We start from the raw sequence: 19,678 nt of genomic DNA, 5'->3' as shown, positions 1-19,678 counted from the left end.
GTAGGATTTTCCTGGTGTGCTAAGCCATCGAGGGCTTAGCACAGTATTTGGAATTTTTAGCTTGATGTCCTTTGACGGGAAATAGAAACAGTAAATGCCAAACAGTTACCCTCTATGGGTCCCGTCCATCCCAAATGTAGCAAGCGTGCCACCCCCACGCCCCCCGACTAGCCTGGAAGCGTCCCTGCGGGGCAGGAAAGGCCGTCGTGGAGCGTGACGGGCGCGGCTCGAGCTCGGGCGCCGGCAGACCCGGGGCGGCCCTTCCTCACGCGGGGCGCTCGCTGCCGGTTTTCCCTGCTGCGCGCTCGTCCGGGCCGTGCCCCACTTTCTTTTTCTGGGTGCGCCACCGTCAAACCTGCCGTCAAACCCAATCCCGGGGCTTTCAGTTCAGTACCTGGGTTTTTCAGTTCCACGATGTCCGTTTTGTGCTTTATCACGCAAATTCTAGCTTCCAGGTGAAACCCTTCTTCCCTCAGCGCGCTCCTCGAGTGTGACTCCGATGCTTGGGTCCCATGGCCCCCTCGCGTGGCATCGCCCCGAAGGGCAGCCTCCGTTCTCTGCTCTGCCTTCTCGTTGTCTGTCACGCGCGGTGACTTGCTGACCCCTTCACTGAGGTGTCGCTCCACGCCGTGCCCGCGCGACGCTCGCAGCTCATTCGCGCTCAGGGTGTCCCTGTGCCCGTGCACCCAGCACCACGGCGCTTTAGAGCGTCTTCCTCCCCTCCGGGAGGTGCCAGCCCTCAGCACAGCGAGCTGCCCCGTGCCTGTCACGCTGCCGCCCGGGCACCCACGCGGGTGGGAGCTGTGACGTGGTCTTCGTGCCCGCTTCGCTTGCTCGCTGTGGCGTTTTCCAGGGCCAGACCGTACCAGGCCTCGCTCCTTCACTGCCCGGTCCCGCCGTGCGGATCCAGCACCTTCTTTCTGCTTGGCAGTCCCTGGGCGGGGGGGCACTCGGGCTGTCTCCTCCTTCTGGCTGTTGTGACCCTGCTGCCATGAATGTGCAGGGACAGGGCTGTGGACACCTGTTTTTGATTCTTTGGGGTAGAAGTGCAGGTCAAATGGCATTTGGGTGTTTCCCCAGCGGCTGCACCAGACTGTTTCCCCAGCGGCTGCACCATCTTATGTTCCCACCAGCAGCACAGGAGGGTTTCAGCTTCTCCATTCCTCACCGACACCTGTGATTTTCATCTTCCATCCCATCCTGCTGGGTGTGAAGTGGTGTCTTGTTGTGGTTTTGATTTGCATTTCCCTAATGAAGAATGATGTCAAGCAGCTTTTCATGTACTTGCTGACCCCTGGCATGTCTTTTTTTTTTTTTGAGAAACGTCTATTCAAGTCTTTTGTCCATTTTTAAATTGGGTTGTCTTGTTAAGTTGTTTAGAGTTCTTTATGTATTTTGTATACTAAACCCCTATCAGATCTATGGTTTACAAATATTTCCTCCCATTCTGTAGGTTTTCTTTTCAATTCCTTGAGTGTCCTTTTATGCACAAAAGTGTTTAGTTCTGATGAAGTCTGATTCATTTATTTTTTCTTTAGATGCTTGTTCCATACCTAAGAAACCACTGCCAAATATGAGATCACGAAGTTTCACCCCTAGGATTTCTTTTAAGTGTTCCATAAGTTTAGCACTTATATTCAGGTTTTTGATCCATTTTGAGCTAAGTTTTTTGTAAACGGTGCGCCGCCAGGGTCCGGCTTCCTTCTGCAGGTGGCCCTCCAGCTGTCCCAACACCACTTGTTGAGATTGTTTTTCCCCATTGCTGGTCTTAGCTCCTTGGTCAAACAGCAGCTGATCATAGACGTAAGGGTTTATTTCTGGACTCTTAATTCTATTCCATTAATTTAGTTGTATATGCTTATTCTGTTGCTTTTTAACATACGTTTTGAAATCGGGAAATGTGAGTCCTACAATTTTGTTCTTCATTTTTCAAGATTATTTTGGTTCACCTGGGTCCTTTGCAATTCCATATAAATTTTAAAATCAGCTTCTTAATTTCTGCAAAGACGTCAGCTGGGCTTATGATAGGAATTGCATTGAATCGCTACGTCATTTGGGGGAATAGTGCCATCTGAGCGGTGTTAAGTCTTCTGATCCATGAACATGGGGTGTCTATTTATTTAGATCTGCTTTAATTGCTTACAACAAAGTTTTGTATTTTTCAGTGTATAAGTTTTGCACTTTATTAAATTTATTCCTAAGCATTTCATTCTTTTTGATATTATTGTGACTAGAATTGCTTTCTTAATTTGATTTTCAGAGGATTCATTGCAAATGTATAAAATATAATTGATTTTTTCATATGGATCGTCTATCCTGCATCCTTGCTGACTTGGTATCAGTTCTAACGGTTTTTATTTATTTTTTTTATTTTTTAAAGATTTATTTATTTATTTCTCTCCCCTCCCCACCCCACCCCATCGTCAGTTCTCTGTGTCTATTTGCTGCGTCTTCTTTGTCCGCTTCTGTTGTTGCCAGCGGCACGGGAATCTGTGTTTCTTTTGGTTGCATCATCTTGTTGTGTCAGCTCTCCGTGTTTGTGGCACCATTCCTGGGCAGGCTGGGCGGCTCTCCTTACGGGGCGCACTCCTTGCGCGTGGGGCTCCCCTATGCGAGGACACCCCTGCGTGGGAGGGCACTCCCTGCGCGCATCAACACTGCATGTGGGCCAGCTGCACACGGGTCAAGGAGGCCCGGGGTTTGAACCGTGGACCTCCCATGTGGTAGGCGGACGCCCTATCCACTGGGCCAAGTCCACCGCCCAGTTCTAATGGTTTTTAAAACGGATTCCTTAGGATTTTCTGTAAACAAAATCATTTCATGGGCAAATAGAAATAGTTTTACTTCTCCTTTCCAATTTGGCTGCCTTTTATTTCTTTTTCCTCCCTCATTATCCTGGCTAGAAGCGCCGGCACAATGTTGAAACGACGTGGCAGGAGCGGGCAGCCTGGTCTTGCTGCTGACCTCAGGAGCCAAGCCGCCCGTCTTTCACTGTTAAGTACAATGTGAGCAGTGGAGTTTTCACAGATGCCCTTTATCTTCCTGAGGAAGTTCCTTTCTATTCCTAGTTTGCTGAGTGTTTTTTTTTTTATCATGAAAATGTGTAGGATCATATAAAAAAAATTTGCATCAAGGTAATCATGAGGATTTAAAAAATTTAAAAATTAATACAGAGTATTAAATTATCAGGTGAATATTAGCTCATAGAGTGAGTTGGAAAGTGTTCCCTCCTCTACAACTTTTTGGAAGAGTTTGAGAAATATTAGAATTAAGTTGGTAGAGTTCAGTAGTGAAGTCATCTAGGCCTGGCTTTCCTTTGCAGACTTTTAAAAATTAATATACTTGCAACAGTGTTGAGGGTTTGACACTTGACTGTCCTAACCCATTGGGAGCCACCAATTGTCTCGAGAGACACAGTTTCCTCTGTTTGAGAACATCAGTCCTCCCCAGGACGTGGGTGTACCTTCACTCTCGTTGTATGGGTCTCCACCCGATGATATAACCCACTATGACAAAATGAGCACTCACACACTCCTAGAAGCCTGCCCTATGTCAGATGCCCCCCTTAAGCATCTTAAACAGGTAACCTTGCATATTATATTTTGTAAAGAGTTTTCTCTATCTTATAATTTTAACCACATACCTGACAATCTCCTATGTTCAAATGTTCCCCCCACCCTCCCCCCAATTTCTTGGGCCATCTGACCCATCCTCCCAACCCTAGCCCCCCTCAAGCCTGCAAAGCCCCACCCAAAGGTACCCCTATGCCCCCATTTTATCCCTTCCCTGTACAAATACTTACCTCCAGCTTATCATAGATTTCACCCAGGTAGGTGTCAGCTCCCAACCTTCCTCTACCCCCCAAATTCCTTTAAGTTTATCATCCAGGCTCTAGCTCTCTGAGACAGCTTGGTTTACTTATTTCATATCAGAGGGGCCATAAATGCAATGAATGTCCCATGATGATGAAAGAGGTTGTTGATACAGGAGGAGTGGGGTGAGGGGGGTGGGGGGTATATGGGGACCTCATATTTCTTTAATGTAAAATTAAAAAAATAAAGACTAAATAAATAAAACAAAATAAAAATTAGTATAAGTCTCTTTACTTGTTATAGGTCTATTTGGATTGTCTATTTTGCTTTTAGACAGTTTGATAGTTAATGTCTTTCTAGGAATTCATCCATGTTATCTAATTGATAGGCATACACTTATTCAAAGTTTAAAAAAATAATCCTTTTTATTTCTGTAAGAACAGTAGTAACACCCCCTTTCTTTTCTAATTCTAGTAATTTGAATCTTTTCTTTTTTTCTTAGTCTAGCTAAAAAGTTTGTCAATTTTGTTAATCTTCTCAAAGAACCAGCTTTTGATTTTATTGATTTTCTCTGTTGTTTTCCTATTTTCTGTTTCCTTAAATCTGCTCTAGTCTTTATTCTTTACTTCTCTTTGCTTTAAGTTTAGTTGGCTCTTTTTTCTCATTGTCCTAAGATGGAAAGTTTAGGTTACTGATTTGAGAGATTTCTTCTATTTTAATATTTTGTAACTATAACTGTCCCACTACTGCTTTCGCTGCATCCCATTAGTTTTGGTGTGTTGTGTCTTCATTTCCATTCATCTCACGGTATTTTCTAATGTCCTTTTGATTTCTTCTTAGGCCTGTTCTTTAGGAGTGCGCTGCTTAAGTTCCACAGGTTTGTGCGATTCCAAGCTCTCTTTCTGTTACTGATTCTAACGTCATTCCGTCGTGGTATTCTTTGAGTGCTTGTAAACGTTCCGGGGTTTTCTTACTGCCTGGCTTTCGGCGTAACCTGGAGAGGCTCCACGAGCACTTGAGAAGAATGCATTCCGCTGCTGGATGCGCTGCGCTGCGTGAAGCTGCAGGGGCTGCGGGCTGGCTCCACTGGCGCCCGCCACGTGGGCCCCGCGTGCTTCCTTTCGCGAGGTCACGGGACGAGCAGGCGGGCTCGCGCTCAGGCGGGCCCGTCCACACAGCAGCCGGCAATCCTGGGGCGGCCCCTCGCTCCTCTGCCCAGCGCGGGGAGCCCGCAGCTCCCCCCACTCCCTGCAGCTCTCTGGGTGGATGGTGGACCTCGGGCTGTCGTGGGCGGTGAGGCAGGTCTCCACGAAGGTCCCTCTCCCCACACTGGAGGGGCGTGGGCCCCTCTGGGCAAGGCACCGGGTGCCCTGCTGGCCGCAGCCAACGTGGGCGAGTGTCCCGGGGTGCCCCTATGGACGGTGCTTCCAGCCAGGACCTAAGGCCGAGGCGCAGGCCCACCCCCATCCCCCACACCCCTCCCTCCTGCTCCTGTGGGGACCCCGGAGGGGACGGGCTGCCGAGGCCACCACAGGCAGGAGACCGACGAGCTGGGCCACGGCCCTCGGCAACAAAACCTCCCCAAGCCGGCCGGGAAGCGGCTCCCCGGGAAGGGCGGGCTTGGTGACGCCCCGTGGGACGGCAGAAGCCGGGGAGGGGGAGCCCAGAGCCCAGAGCTGCGGCCCCCACCCCACGCACCCCTCACTCACCAGCCCCTCCTCCCAGCGCGCCCCCCACCCCCACCGTGGCTGCGTCCACTGGGTCCCTCTGCTCCAGCCACCTGAGCTCTGGCAGCGTCTGCCTGCCCAGCGCCTGCACCGGCCCCTCCTGGCAGGGGGACGACTGCCCAGAGAGCTGCTGCCCGCCCCCTGCTGCGCCCCCACCTGCTGCCCGTCCACCTGCTGCGCCCCCACCTGCTGCCCGTCCACCTGCTGCGCCCCCACCTGCTGCCCCAGCCCCCTGCCTGACCCTCCCCTGCACCCCTGTGAGCTGTGGGTCCAGCCCGTGCTCCTCCTGCTGCCAGCAGTCTAGCTGCCAGCCTGCCTGCTGCACACACTGCCCCTGCACGTCCTGCTCCAAGCCCGTCTGCTGCAGGCCCCTCTGCCGTGTGCCCGCCCCCTGCCCCTCGCCCTGCTGCAGACCCCCGTCCTGCGTGTCCCTGCTCTGCCGCCCCGTGTGCAGACCCGCCTGCCACGTGCCCGCCTCCCCCTGCGGGGCCCCCGCCTGCTCCCGCCAGCCCAGCTGCTGCCGCCCGGCCTCCTGCGTGTCCCTCCTCTGCCGGCCCCCGTTGCCCCGCCCGGCCTGCTGCGGCCCCGCCTTGGCCCCGCGCTCCTGCTGCTGAGCGGGAACAGCCCCCAGGGCAGCCGGGCCCCAGGCCCCCACGGCCGCGCCCCTCGCAGCCACTTCTCAACCCCGCCCTGACCGTGTGGACGGCTGGAGCCCCGAGGTCGGGCAGCGCCACCACCCACGTCCTGACGTGACCTTTGCCCTGGCTCCCAGGCACCCTGTCCAGCCTCCCAGCTCCCGGGTCCCGCCCACACCCGCCTGTCAACTGTCACCTTCCTTCCCGTTCCCCGCCCCTACGCTCGGCCTCGCTTTCCCACCTGCCTGCCCTCGCTGGGCAGCCCCAATAATCTACCCTGAGATGCCTGGTCGCGCTCTTTCCTCAGACCATGGTGGGTCCCGTGGTCTAGCCGGGAGGCGGTCCCTGCAGGCACGGCTGTGTCCACACGGGGACTGAGGAGCCCACAGGGCACGGGGGTCCCTGGGCTGCACGCCCCACCGGGGAGGCTCAGCTCCACTCGGGCTCCACCTCTGCCACCCCAGGGTGGCCACCCAGAGACTCCCGTGCCCTGGGGGCTCTCTGGGCCCCCCTGACGCAGCTCCAGGCACCCCCACCAGGTCTGTGGTCGCCCTCTTTGTGGTCCACCCCTGAGTTCTCCCCCTTCCAGGTTCACAGGAGTCAGACTATTTGGAAACAAAATAACCCACAAGTGGTGCAGGAATGTAGGGTTCCCTGCTGCCTGCGCCCCATCCCGAGAGGGGGCTGCGCTGGGGGGCCTCGGATTCCAGGAGGACAAGTGAGGGCTGTGTGCGCTCACCCCCACTGGACCACGTGTCCCCACACGGCGAAGGCGGACCCAGGGCACTGCCCGCGTCTCTGCCAGCAGGGCCCGTCCTCTGACGTCCATTCTAAGGAAAGGTGTTGTGTACGGAAGCTTCCGGAGGAGGCAGAGCAGACACATTGCTGTGCCTGAGGAGGGAGCACGGGGACGGGTCTGCGCTTACAGATGAGCTGCTTTTCAGGCTGGGCCGAGGAGACCAAAGGCGTTCCCACCCTGGGAAGCCCCAGGACGCAGATGTCAGCATCAGGAGGCCAAAAGGAGCCCCAGGGGGCCCTCGACGGGACTGACAGCCCGCGGTTCTGCCACCGAGGAGGACAGGCTGGGGGCAGGAAAGGCAACAAACAGTGATGTGGAGTTGGAGCTTAAACTCTGTGGTCACTCCCCACAGTCACTGTCCCCTGAAGGCTGCCGGCTGTGCGCTCAGTTCCTTGCTGACAGTGTCATCTGATGGCTGCTGGTTACTCAGTTCCTTGCTGATAGTGTCACCTGATGGCTGCTGGTTGCTTGTTCAGTTCCTTCCTGTGTCACCTGATGGCTGCTGGTTGCTCACTCAGTTCCTTGCTGACAGTGTCACCGGATGGCTGCCAGCTGCGTACTCAGTTCCTTGCTGACAGTGTCATCTGATGGCTGCTGGTTACTCAGTTCCTTGCTGACAGTGTCACCTGATGGCTGCCAGTTACTCACCTTGTCATAAATGCATAGGCGTTTGCGTTGCTTCCTTCTAAAATGGCGGGTCATATTCTTAGCCCATTTTCTATTTAGTTATTTGTATTTTTCTTATGCACTTAAGGCTGGAAATGCCGTTTATCATATGAACTCCCAATACCTTCTCTCAGGCCCTTGCATTGTTTTTGGTATACTTCCTGAAATTAGAAACATATTTTCTAAATCTGTTTCTAATTTTTTTTGCAATTCTATTGCTTATATTGAATTTTACTGCATTGCTAAAATAACTTGAGAGGTATAAAACGCTACCTTTCCTATACCTCATTAATGACTGACTGTTTTTTTCCCCTAAGTTTTCAAGTCCATTTTCCCCACCCTCTCATTTGAAATGTCTCTTTTATGCAAAATTCCTTTATATTCATCAATCTATTTCTGAAATCTCTAGTTTGTTCCATTAATTTTTTTTGTTCCATTAATTTTTTATCTGTTCTTTCACCAGTGCCAAGCTGTTTTATCCACTTTAGCTTCATTATTTTACTATCTAATAAATCATATCTTTCTTCTTTCCCAGAAATTTATTGTACACATCCCCTTGTCAATATATTTTAGAAAGATTTTCAAGTTGTTTTTTAAAATACTCTTGTACTTTGATCAAGACTGCATTGATCTTTTGAATAGTTGGGACGAAACTACCTAACTTTTCATGTCCCATCCAGTCACATATATTTTCTAATATATTAGAAATATATTAGTTATTTAGAATATATCAGAAAATATATTTTACAATTTGGAATCTTATCATTTTCTTCCACAGATCTTAAATATCCTAGGCAGGTTGAATCCTGAATGTTTCATAGGAATTTTTTTCAATTATGTTGTCCTAGGATATCCATCCCCTTTATAAATTCTATTTATTAGTTCTTAAATTTTTTCAGTTAATTTTTTAAGAACTTCTTTGTGGATAAGCTCATAATCTGAAAATAATGAAAGTTTAACTTATTTCCAATCTTTATAACTCTTATTTCTATTTATTTTTCCTGTTACAACATTAATTTGTACATTCTGTATAACCAAAGAGCAGTAAATGTATCCTTGGTTTTTCCTGTTTTTTATGAGAATGTTTCCAAAGGTTTGCCATCATATGTGATGGTTTCAGGTAGATACCTTTTTTATTTTTAGTAAATTAAGGAAATATATTTGTACTCCCATTTTCTATACGTTTTCTTTTACTACAATGAAGAAGGAATTTGGGGGAAGATTCTCGAAGGTGGCGCTGTGGCATAGTTTTTGAATCTCCCTAAGTCCCAAATAAAAACAGTAGAATTACCAGATGACAAAGAAAACCCATGGGCTCTATTGAGGAGAAACTTGAGGACAAGGTATCACTAAAAGGCCCCAAATTCCAGCCCATGAGGAGTAACTCCTAACCTCGTGGTCCTGACATCTGTGCGGGGGGCGTGGAGGAGAGCAGGGAGGGGTGCGCCCACCCTGAGAGCAGGACCCCAGGTGTCACTGGGAAACAGGGCAGGCCAGTTTGAAAACAGCAGGTGGAACGGGAAGGGTTTATCCTCCCCACCAGCTGGTGTGTGCTGGTGGGCTGCAGCCGGGTGTAGTGGGGCCGGAGCCCCCTGGCCACTGTGGACTCCTGAAACTGACCCCCAGGTCAGACTGCCCCCCGGAGGAGAAAGTGCTGGAAGCAGAAACAACACTGAGCAGAACAGAACTTCCAGCCAAATGGGGTAGGAGAGCCTGGGTTGACTTTCAGGGGCAGTTCGAGGCTTTCATGGACCCCCGAGCACCGATCCACTCCTGTGGGTGTGAACCCACTGTGGGTGGGGCCTGCTGATTAAATGCCTTCAGCAGGGCGCGGCCCGGGGTAGGTCTTGATCCTCCCGCTGGAGTCCTTCATAAATGGGATAAATATGGAGAGAGGGCCACAAGACCGAGAGGAGACCCAGGAGCTCAGAGGGAGCCCGCGAAGCTGAGAGAGCATGTCCTGGGAGCCAGAAGCTGAAGCGTGGAACACAAGCAGAGCGAGAGCCACGGGAGGGAAGCTGGAGACAAGGCAGCCCAGCAGAGGAGGGGCCCCTCCGTGCACTTGCACATGAGGGCTCCAGGGCGGCCAGCAACCAGTCTCTGGGGGAAGGCATTGCCTGATGATGCCTTGATTTGGACATTTTTTCCTCAGCCTCAATACTGTAAACTTTTAAACTAAAAAATCTCCTCTGTAAAAGCCAACCCATTCCTGGTACATTGCTTTTGGCAGCTTCTAGCAAACTAAAACACCTTCCCATGCAGACCAATAAAAAATAAATAAGGAAAATGCGTAAAACAACAGTTTTCAGATGCTGGATGTTCAGCAGCACAGGACAGGGACACCTGCAACTGGGAAACAGTGACCGGGAGTGGGCGCTTGGCCCAGCCTAATGCTGGAGAAAGTCCCCAGGTCACAGTGCAGGGGGGGAGCCCAAGTGGAGCCCCTTGGTCTCCCTAGGGTCAAAGATGGACTTGGGAATTTTGGGGGGGCCAAGGCAGCTATATTCATAGGGCCGAGAACCAGAGAGGGGAGACCTGCACGGAGAGGCAACTCCAGAGACCCACAGAGGTCCCTCAGCTAGGGGGCAATGTGACACTCAGCAAATGCATGTACAAATACAAATACCTGAGCCTGGAAAAGAAACCAGGGAAACACGGAATGACCTCGGAGCTCAGAGTCAGACCTAGTGCCTGTCCCGAGTGGGAAACCCTCACGATTCCCAGGACGTGGGAGAACTTACTCAGGAGGCATCACCTTAGAGAGGGTGAAGTTAGCCCTTGACAGCCTCCAGTCCAGTCCTACGTGACTAAGCTATGAGCAAGCCTCAAAAGAATACACTGAACTACATCCTAGAACAAAGATGAAGAGCATCCACAGCAATATCCAGCACCCAATGAGGTAAAACTCACAGTTTTGGACATCCATTCAGAGATTACCAGGCAGGCAAAGCAGCACGAAAATAGTACCATTTAAGAAGATAAAATCAGTCAGAGTCCAGAAATAAACAGATGATGGACTTAGTAAGCAAGAACATGAACTAATAATTATACCTATATTCTATATATTTAAGGACACAAAGAAAAGCATATTAATTTAAAGATAAGGAAGATATAGAAGAAACAAATATAACAGCTAGAGTTGAAAACTACAATTTGTGGGGTGTAAATTACAATAGATAAGATAAACAACAGAATAGACACTGCAGAAGAAAAGACTAGTAAACTTGAAGTCATAGCAGTAGAAACTGATATACAGAGAGGAAAAGGAAATAAACAGAGCACTAGTGAGCTGTAGGACAACCTCAAATGACCTAATAAATATGTAACTGGACTTTCCAAAGAAGAAGAGAAAGAATGAAAGAATTTGGAACAGAAAAACTATTTGAAGAAATAATGGCCAAACTTTTTCCACATTTGATGAAAGCTATTGTATTAGTTGGGGTTCTCCAGAGAAACTCTGTGTGTGTGTGTATGTGTGTGTGTGTGTGTGAAAATATATCTATTGAGAGAGAGGTTGATTTATTATAGGAATTGAAACCAAAACAGTCAAAACATTTTTGAAAAAGAAGACTCAAGCTACCTGATTTCAAGGTTTACTATAAAGTTACCATAAGCAAGACAGTATGGTGTTGGCCATAGGATGGATACATACCTCTAGGAAACAGAAGAGAGTGAAGAAATAGACCCACACAAATAAAGTCAACTGATTTTTGGCAAAAGTGCAAAAATAGTTCAATAAGAAAGGAGAGGAAAGTGGATTTGGCTCAACTGATAGAGCATCTCCTACCACATGGGAGGTCCAGGGTTCAAACCCAGGGCCTCCTGATCCACGTGGTGAAGCTGGCCCACACGCAGTGCTGATAGGTGCAAGGAGTGCTGTGCCACACAGGGGTGTCCCCCATGTAGGGGAGCCCCACGTGCAAGGAGTGCGCCCGTAAGAGAGCCACCTCATGTGAAAATAGTGCAGCTCGCCCAGGAATGGCACCGCACACACAGAGAGCTGATGCAGCAAGATGACGCAACAAAAAGAGACAAAGATTCCTAGTGCCACCGACAAGAATGCAAGCAGACACAGAAGAACACACAGCAATTGGACACAGAGAGCAGACAATGACGGGGGAAGGGGAGAGAAATAAATAAAAAACAAGTCTTAAAAAAAAAATAAGAAAGGAGAGTATTCTCAACAAACAGTCTGGATGTCCATGTGCAAAAAAAGAAGAAAGAACCTTGACCCACACCTCAGACTTTATGTAAAAATTAAACCAAAGGGAACACAGATCTAAATTTAAAATGTAAAACTGTTAAATTTCAAGAAGGAAATATTTATGACTTTGTTTTAAGTTAAAGGGTTTTTAGATTCAACACCAGAAGCATGATCCATAAAGGCAAAAAAATAAGAGAACGAAAAGACTAGTGACATATTGGCAGAAAATATGTGCAAATCATATATCTGACCAATGTACTTGTGCCCAAAATCTATAAAGAATTCTTAAAATACAATAATAAGAAAACCTAATAAAAAGGGGGTGGGAGGTAAAAACCTAAAGAGACACTTTACCAAAGAAGATGTCTGGAAGGCAAATAAGCACATAAATGCTCAACACCATTAGTCATTAGGGAAATGCAAGCATACACACACACCCATGAGAATGGCTATAATTAAAACTAAAAAGCTCACAACATTAAGTGCTGGCAAGGACACATGGCAACTTGAACAAGACATTGCTAGTGGAAATGCAAAATGATACAGCCATTTGCAAAACAGTTTGTCAGCTTCTTATGAAGTTAAACATACACTAACAAATGACCCAGCAATCCCACTCCTAGGATTTTACCCAAGAAAAAGGAAAGAAAGCCTTCAACCACACAAACACCTGTACAGTGTTTCTAGCAGTTTTGCTCATGGCCATCAGAAACAGGAAACACCAAAAATGTCCTTCAAACATTGAATATGTAAACGGGTAATTTCACACAATGGAATACTTTTCAACAAGAAAAAAGGAATAAACTATTAAGGCATAAAGCAACATGGATGAATCTCAAGGACATCGTGCTTGTGAAAGAAGCCACCCAAAATGCTACAAATAGTACAAATCCATTTATACGACATTCTAGAAGAGACTGCAGAGATGGAACCAGTGGTTCCAGGGATTTGGGATCCAGCAGGAATTGACTTAAAAGGGACAACACAAAGACTGTGGGATGGGCGATGGAATTCTGCGTGACTCTTGAGGCGGGTGTGTGAATGTGCGTCTGTCAACACTGGTAGAACTGGACGCCACGGAGGATGGATTACACAAAGAAGGAGAATTAGCACCACTTGGCTCCTGGGCTTGGGCGGAAGTACTTCCTTTCCCTGCTTCTTGCCAGCTGCCTTGCTCTTTGTTGTTCCTGTGTCCCCTGCCCGCTGGATTTGCTCCCAGGCTTGGCGGGCGTGGACCCTCGTCCCTGCACTGGACGCTTCGTCAGTGGCAGCCTTTCAGGGCAGTTGTGTCGCTGGACCGCTTTCGCTTCCCTCAGGCCAGGGCGCGCCGTGGAGTTGTCCATTCTCAGTCATTTCCCCGGACTCTGAAGATTCTGTCCCCTGGTGAAGCAGGGTGTGGAACACTCTGGAAGCTTTAGGATTTTAAGTTTATGTTTGGTGTCAGGAACTTCACCGGCGTATCTAGACAGGTGCCTTTTCTATTCATCTTGGCGCAGTTTTGTTCAGAATTTCAAATCTGAAGACACAAGTTTCCCTTCGGCTCTGTGAGGTTTTCTTCTCTTTCTCTTCGCTTCTCTCTTTCTGAAAATCTGACGTGAGGGACCGTCTGAGGCATCGTCTGTTTCTCTGAAGCTGTGTCTCATCGCTCTGCGCAGCAGTTGACCGACGAGTTGCTCCTTCCTTCGCTTCCCGCTCTTTGCGGGTCTCTCCTGCCCCGCGGCCCTGCCGCTGTCGGTGGGGCACCCTCCGGGGGACAGCAGTGGCCTCACCCTGGGCCACGGGGATTCACTGTCTCCATCGCGACGGGGACGCGGGCCTCAGCGCCCTGAAGGCAGGGCTCAGCGCCGTGGGTGCACGGTGCCCGGCTGCCTGCGTGTTTGTCCCCGGGGTGTTTTCTTACAGGGTCAGACCAGGCCAGGGAGGCCGCGCAGTCCTTGGGCGCCGCAGGGTTTCCGGGCTGAGTGAGCGCGTTTGAGTGAACAGCACCGACGAGACTCCCAAACACCAACGAGGAAGGGAGGCGGGCGAGCCGCCGCCTGCAGCACCGAGGGGTATAAAGGCCCCGGGCAGGAGCTCCTCACACTCACACTCACACACTCACACCCCACGCTCATGCCTCCTCCCAGCGCACCTCCTGCCCCACCCCACCATGGCTGCGTCCACCGCGTCCCTCTGCTCCAGCGACCTGAGCTCCGGCAGCGTCTGCCTGCCCAGCGCCTGCACCGGCCCCTCCTGGCAGGGGGACGACTGCCCAGAGAGCTGCTGCCCGCCCCCCTGCTGCGCCCACACCTGCTGCGCCCCCACCTGCTGCGCCCCAGCCTCCTGCCTGACCCTTACCTGCACCCCTGTGAGCTGTGGGTCCAGCCCCTGCCAACCAGTCTGCACCAGCCCCTGCGCCCCCTCCTGCTGCCAGCAGTCTAGCTGCCAGCCTGCCTGCTGCACAACCTCCCCCTGCCAGCAGGCCTGCTGCATGCCTGTCACTTACAAGTTGATCTGTTCTATGCCAGTCAGCTATGAGGCGTCCCCCTGCCAGGGCACTCCATGCTGCCAGCAGTCCAGCTGCCAGTCTCCCTGCTGCACGCTGTCCCCCTGCACATTCTGCTGTGTGCCCGTCTGCTCCAAGCCCGTCTGCTGCAGGCCCCACTGCCGCGTGCCCGCCCCCTGCCCCCTGCCCTGCTGCAGACCCCCGTCCTGCGTGTCCCTCCTCTGCCGCCCCGTGTGCAGACCCGCCTGCCGCGTGCTCGCCTCCCCCTGCGGGGCCCCCGCCTGCTCCTGCCAGCCCAGCTGCTGCCGCCCGGCCTCCTGCGTGTCCCTCCTCTGCCGGCCCGCGTGCCCCCGCCCGGCCTGCTGAGTCTCTGTCTGAGCCCCCGGTCCTGCTGCTGAGCGGGCACAGCCCCCAGGGCAGCCGGGCCCCAAGCCCCCATGGCTGTGCCCTTCGTGGCTGCCTCTGGGCCCTGCCCTGACCGTGTGGACGGCTGAGGCCCTGAGGTGGGGCAGCACCACCTCCCATATCCTGACATGACCTTTTCCCCCGGCTCCCAGGCACCTCACCCAGCCTCGCAGCTCCCGGCCCCTGCCCCGGCCCCGCCCACACCCACCTGTCAACTGTCACCTTCCTTCCAGTTCCCTGGGCCCCTGCGCTTGGCCTCGATTTCCCACCTGCCTGCCCTCGCCGGGCAGCCCCAATAAACTTCCCTGACTTGCCTGTTCGCGCTCCTTCCTCAGACTGTGGCGGGTTCTGTGGTCTAGCCAGATGGCGGTCCCTGCAGGCACGGCTGTGTCCGCATGGGGACTGAGGAGCCCACAGGGCACGGGGGTCCCTGGGCTGCACGCCCTGCCGGGGAGGCTCGGCTCCGCTCGGGCTCAGCCCCGTGAGCACAGGGCTGTGGGGGAGCTGGCTGCGCCTCCCGGCCATGCAAGGCTCACCTTGCTGGCTCCCTCACCTGCGTCACTCTGGCATCCCCTCCTCCCCTTGTCACCCACGCTCCCAAGCGCCGCACCCTCTTTCTGAAATCCTGCCCCCGCCCTAGGGGCTCTGGGCATTTCCTCCCCCCGTCCGCGTAGGAGGTCAGCCCCATGCCCACCTCCCACCCCAGACGCCCGTGCGGCCACCTTAGTCCCCTGGGCCCCCAGCTCGGCCAGCGGCACCCACTGTGCCAGGCGGACTTTGCTGAATTAGGAGTTCAATGAAACTGGAAGGCCGAAGGAGGCTTGTAATTTCTTTAGGAACACAGGCACACCTTAGCCGGCTTACAGTTTTACCTGGGGAAGCTGCCTTCAGCAGCGCGCCTCCCTGCTTCCCACGCCCGCTGTGCCTTGTCCAGTCGCTTTGAACTCGCGGCTCTTTTGATCACTGAGGCAAGGAGTCCACGGGAACGTCCGCTTCCGTTGAGTGCGAGCGGTTTTCACAGCCCAGGGCAGAGGCGCCTGTCCCCGAGCAGGCGGGCTGGCCGGCACCCGAGCTCAGGTCGTGGCGGCGTGTGGCAGCCGCTCCCGTCGCGGGGTGCCCGCGCCCGCCCGCTCACCGCGTCCTCTCTTGCAGAAGAACGAGTACGTCTTCACGGTGACGGCGGGGGACGGCGCCCTGCTGCTCGGCCTGCGCTGCGCGCCCGGCAGGCTGCACCTGCTCTTCGCGGGCGCGGGCGCCTGGCAGACCCGCGTGGCCTTCGGCGGGCTGGCCCTGACAGACGGCCGCTGGCACACGCTCGTCCTGGCCGTGTCGGGAGCCTCCTTCTCCCTCACCGTGGACTGCGGGCTCCCCGTGGACATGTAGGTGGGGACCCCTGCGGCGGGGGGCACGGCGCTGTGCGGGTACTGGGCACTGGGCGGGATCCAGCCCCTGGCGAGGTCGGTTTCCGAGTGCAGGCAGTGTGACTGGAGGGTGCCGGGGACCGAGGGGTCATCATCACCCTGCCCGCTGGAAGGGCCCCGAAGACAGGCATGTGTGCGGGAGGCAGGTGACGCCACCTGAGCTGGCCTGGACACTGGAGGGGCGGGGAGTGCGCGGCTTTCGCCCAGCCCCGGGGGGCCAAAATGGGTCCAGGCTGGCCCGGGGCATGTGGCATCTTCCTCCTGAAACCACGAAACCCAGCGCCCCTCGTCTGTGATGAGGGTACTTGCCAAGAACACACATCAACGCCCCCGCGCTCCCCAGGGGCTCCGATGCGGCCCAGGCCCCCCGGGAGTCAGGGGCCCGAAGCCGCCCCTGGCCGCGCCACCCGGGTCCTGCGGCCTGCACAGCGCAGCCGGCCAGCCAGTGGCCATTTTCCGTGGCGCTTCGGGGCCCTCAGGTTTTACCAGCTGGGGACGGGATGCTTTCTTTTTCATCGCGCATGATCCAACTTATATGACATATCTCATTATTTCAAACAGGACTTTCCAAGGTAGACCTTTAGTCTATTTTGTTATGAAGAATCTTATTTCAGAATAAAAGGAATGCTTACTATTTACACACTCAGTTTAGGCACGTCTTCATTGCACCCCTCCCCCACCTCACCCCGAAATCTGCTAGGGCCTTTCCAGGAAGCTCAGCTGTGCTGGCTGCTCTCCGGCAGTGATCACAGGGGCCCCGAGTCAGCACGTCTCAGCAAGGTGTCCCCTGCCCTGCGCGCCGCCCAGTCCCATGTGACAGCTGGGCCATGCGCGAGGTGCCCCGGGGAAATACCACCGGGTGGGGGAACCAACCTCTGCTGGCCTGTAGGTACCATGCCAAGGGGGCGAGGTGCCCTGGGGCCAGAGCCCAGAGCAGACAGGCCCAGGCGAGGCTGTTTGGGGTCCCAGGCCATGTAGACCACTGTGGAGGGGGCATCTGGGGCCTCAGATGGTCCCAAGTGCTGGAGCAGGAGAGGCAGGGCTGGGCACATGGGACGGCAGTGCTGGAGCAGGAGGGGCAGGGCTGGGCACACGGGACAGCAGTGCTGGAGCAGGAGGGGCAGGGCTGGGCACACAGGAAGGGGCGATCCAGACCAGCAGGGCAGAGCTGACCACACCACAGCCAGCTGCAACAGATGATGCACTCTCGAAGGAGTGGGTGTTTCTGCAAGATGACAGCAGCAGCACGAGGGCCTGGGAGGCACCAAGGGGAGGAGCCCTGGAGGTCCCGGCATTGCTTTGCCACTCCAGAGACCCCAACCGTGCGATCCCCTCCGTCAGAGACCCCCTCCCCTACCCCATCCCCAGAGTTCAGTCTCCACTCGCATCAAGACCCAGCTCGAGGTGCACTTCTGGACCCTTCCCCAGCCAGCAGCCAGCGCACGCTGTGGGCCATGATGCTGCTGGGCCTCCCCCGGGCCCAGACATGGCATGGGGCAGGGGTTCAGCTGGGGTGCTCATGCTAGGGGACCCTGCGCGAGTGGAGGGCCGCAGGCCCTGTCTTCTTGGCCTCAGGGCTCCTCAGGGCTCCTCATGTGAGGAGCAGCAGCCGCCAGGCGTGTCCAGAAGCCCCCCCACAGACCCCGCTCCCTTCGCCTTCATAAGCAAATGGGGGATGAGCCTGCTCTGCTCCGACCCTAAACCTGTCTTCTGGTGGTCTCAGAACTGCTGACGTGCCCTTCCCGGCCACCCTGTCTGTGCGAGGAGCCTGGTTCTTCATCGGCAGCCGGAGGAGGACGAAAGGCCTGTTCACGGTTAGGGGGGGGGGTGAAGGATGGGTGAGTGGGTGGAGGGACAGATGGTGGATGGATGGATGGACAGATACATAGATAATGGCTGGATGTTGGGTGGATGCATGGATGGATGATGGATGAGTGGGTGGGTGGAGAGATGGATGGACAGATGGACAGATGAATGCATGGATAGAGTATGGATGGTGGGTGGGTGTGTGGATGGATGTATAGAGAGTGGATGGGTGGATGGAGGGATGGATGGTGGATGGATGGACATATGGGTGGTGGATAGATGAGTGGGTGGGTGGAGAGCTGGATGGACGGACAGATGGACAGATGAATGCATGGATAGGTTGTGGATGGTGGGTAGTCAGGTGGATGACAGGTGGGTGGGTGTGTGGATGGGTAGTGGATGGGTGGATGGAAGGATGGATGGAGGGATGGTGGAGGGATGGACATATGGGTAGTAAATGGATTATGGATGGATTAGGGCACATAAGCAATGTAGCTCAGTTACTCTAAGCTCACGAGAAAAATCCCTTCCTGTGATTTAGTTCACTCAGTAGCATGGTTCTCTACCGTTTCCCCCATTGCCTCTCCAATAACCAGGATGCAGGCTTTTCTCTTGTGGTGCTGGAAAGCGTTAGGTTTCCCTTCCCTCTCTGCCCCCTCATCCCGGGGGAGGATGGGCGAGTCTGCAGTGGCCCGAGGCCCCTCTCCATCAGCGTGGGGGCTGAGTCGCTGTCCCTCTCTCTCCAGGGCCTCATGAGGCAGCTGGTCTTGGTGCCAGGCTCCGACGCCACCCCACAACTGTGTCCCAGCAAGGATGCCGCGCTGGCCGTGTTGTCCATCCCCCCGGCCCTGCAGGATCTCGCGGGAAAACCCGAAGACAACGAGGTGCTCAAATACCGCTATGGTTAGTAGGTCAGAACAACTCACTCTTCTGTGTCATTTATGTATCTTTAAAAAAAAAAATTTTTTTTTACTTGCAAAAAAACCCCCCCTCCCCCCATGCTGACGATGGACACCCCAAGAACCTTGTGGCGGGCAGCAAACGGGCGAGCCTTCTCCACCTCTGCTGTGCAGTCCTCTAGCTGCCATGAAGACAGGAGGGGATCGATAAAATTGGCCAAGACAGCTAAAGGGCCACCCCAAGGGGAGGGCCGCAGGCCGCCCGGGGCGCCAGGGTCGTCCACCCTCCCTTCCAAGGGCACTGGGACGGCCGCCCAAGCCCTGCTCTGACCGTGCCCTTCCCGAGGCCCCCTGGGCTGTTTGCATAGTGCTAAATCTAGAAAGTTTTCCTTCCCTCGAGCCTCCTCACTTGCACCTACTGCCCTGTTCTGTCCACTGAGCAGCTCTTCTAGCCCACCCCTCTCTGGCAGGCACCCAAACCTCAGCTCACAGCCCCAGAATCAGGCCCCAGGCCCCACGGGGTGGAGCTGTGTTTCCCGTGGACACCCTCCACCCAGAGGGCTCCCTCACTTTGCTTTCTTTCGTTTATGTTTGTGCTTTCCAAATGCGAGGTTTTATTGTTGATGGCGTTTATCGAGACTGTCTACCATGGAGACTGTGAAACCCTTCCAGGGTGCTCCCCTACACCTACACACCTCCTACACCCCACTGTACCCCTAAGGTGATCAGAGAGCTGGCCAGCCCTCCTGACGGCTCCTGTTCCAAGGTCAGGCGTGGGTCCAACCCCAACTTTTTATCCCTGGAAAGGGATCTCAAAGT

At 53.7% G+C, this 19,678-nt stretch overlaps 2 protein-coding genes and 1 pseudogene across 2 annotated transcripts in view; all 3 read left to right on the top strand.

Moving 5' to 3' along the window:
• TSPEAR (thrombospondin type laminin G domain and EAR repeats) overlaps positions 1-19,678 on the top strand; it is a 53,878-nt gene that overhangs the window by 3,422 nt on the left and 30,778 nt on the right. The window contains exons 5-7 of the mRNA XM_004467828.3: positions 15,886-16,112; positions 17,878-17,968; positions 18,707-18,863. Coding sequence (XP_004467885.2) covers positions 15,886-16,112; positions 17,878-17,968; positions 18,707-18,863 — 475 coding nt within the window. The remainder of the gene's footprint in view (positions 1-15,885; positions 16,113-17,877; positions 17,969-18,706; positions 18,864-19,678) is intronic.
• Positions 5,227-6,153, top strand: LOC139438807 (keratin-associated protein 10-3-like; annotated as a pseudogene).
• On the top strand, positions 13,993-14,694 carry LOC101430439 (keratin-associated protein 10-8-like). The gene has a single exon (XM_012528738.2). It carries the CDS (start codon positions 13,993-13,995, stop codon positions 14,692-14,694), a length of 702 nt encoding a protein of 233 aa, XP_012384192.2.

Source organism: Dasypus novemcinctus, chromosome 4 (genome assembly GCF_030445035.2).
Source record: "Dasypus novemcinctus isolate mDasNov1 chromosome 4, mDasNov1.1.hap2, whole genome shotgun sequence".
Taxonomy (NCBI): Eukaryota; Metazoa; Chordata; class Mammalia; order Cingulata; family Dasypodidae; genus Dasypus; species Dasypus novemcinctus.
The sequence above is the reverse complement of the archived record's forward strand: the minus strand, read 5'-3'. Positions and strand labels throughout refer to the sequence as shown.

Coding starts and splice junctions, on each gene's coding strand:
- LOC101430439 (XM_012528738.2), top strand. CDS start 13,993: ATGGCTGCGTCCACCGCGTCCCTCTGCTCCAGCGACCTGAGCTCCGGC.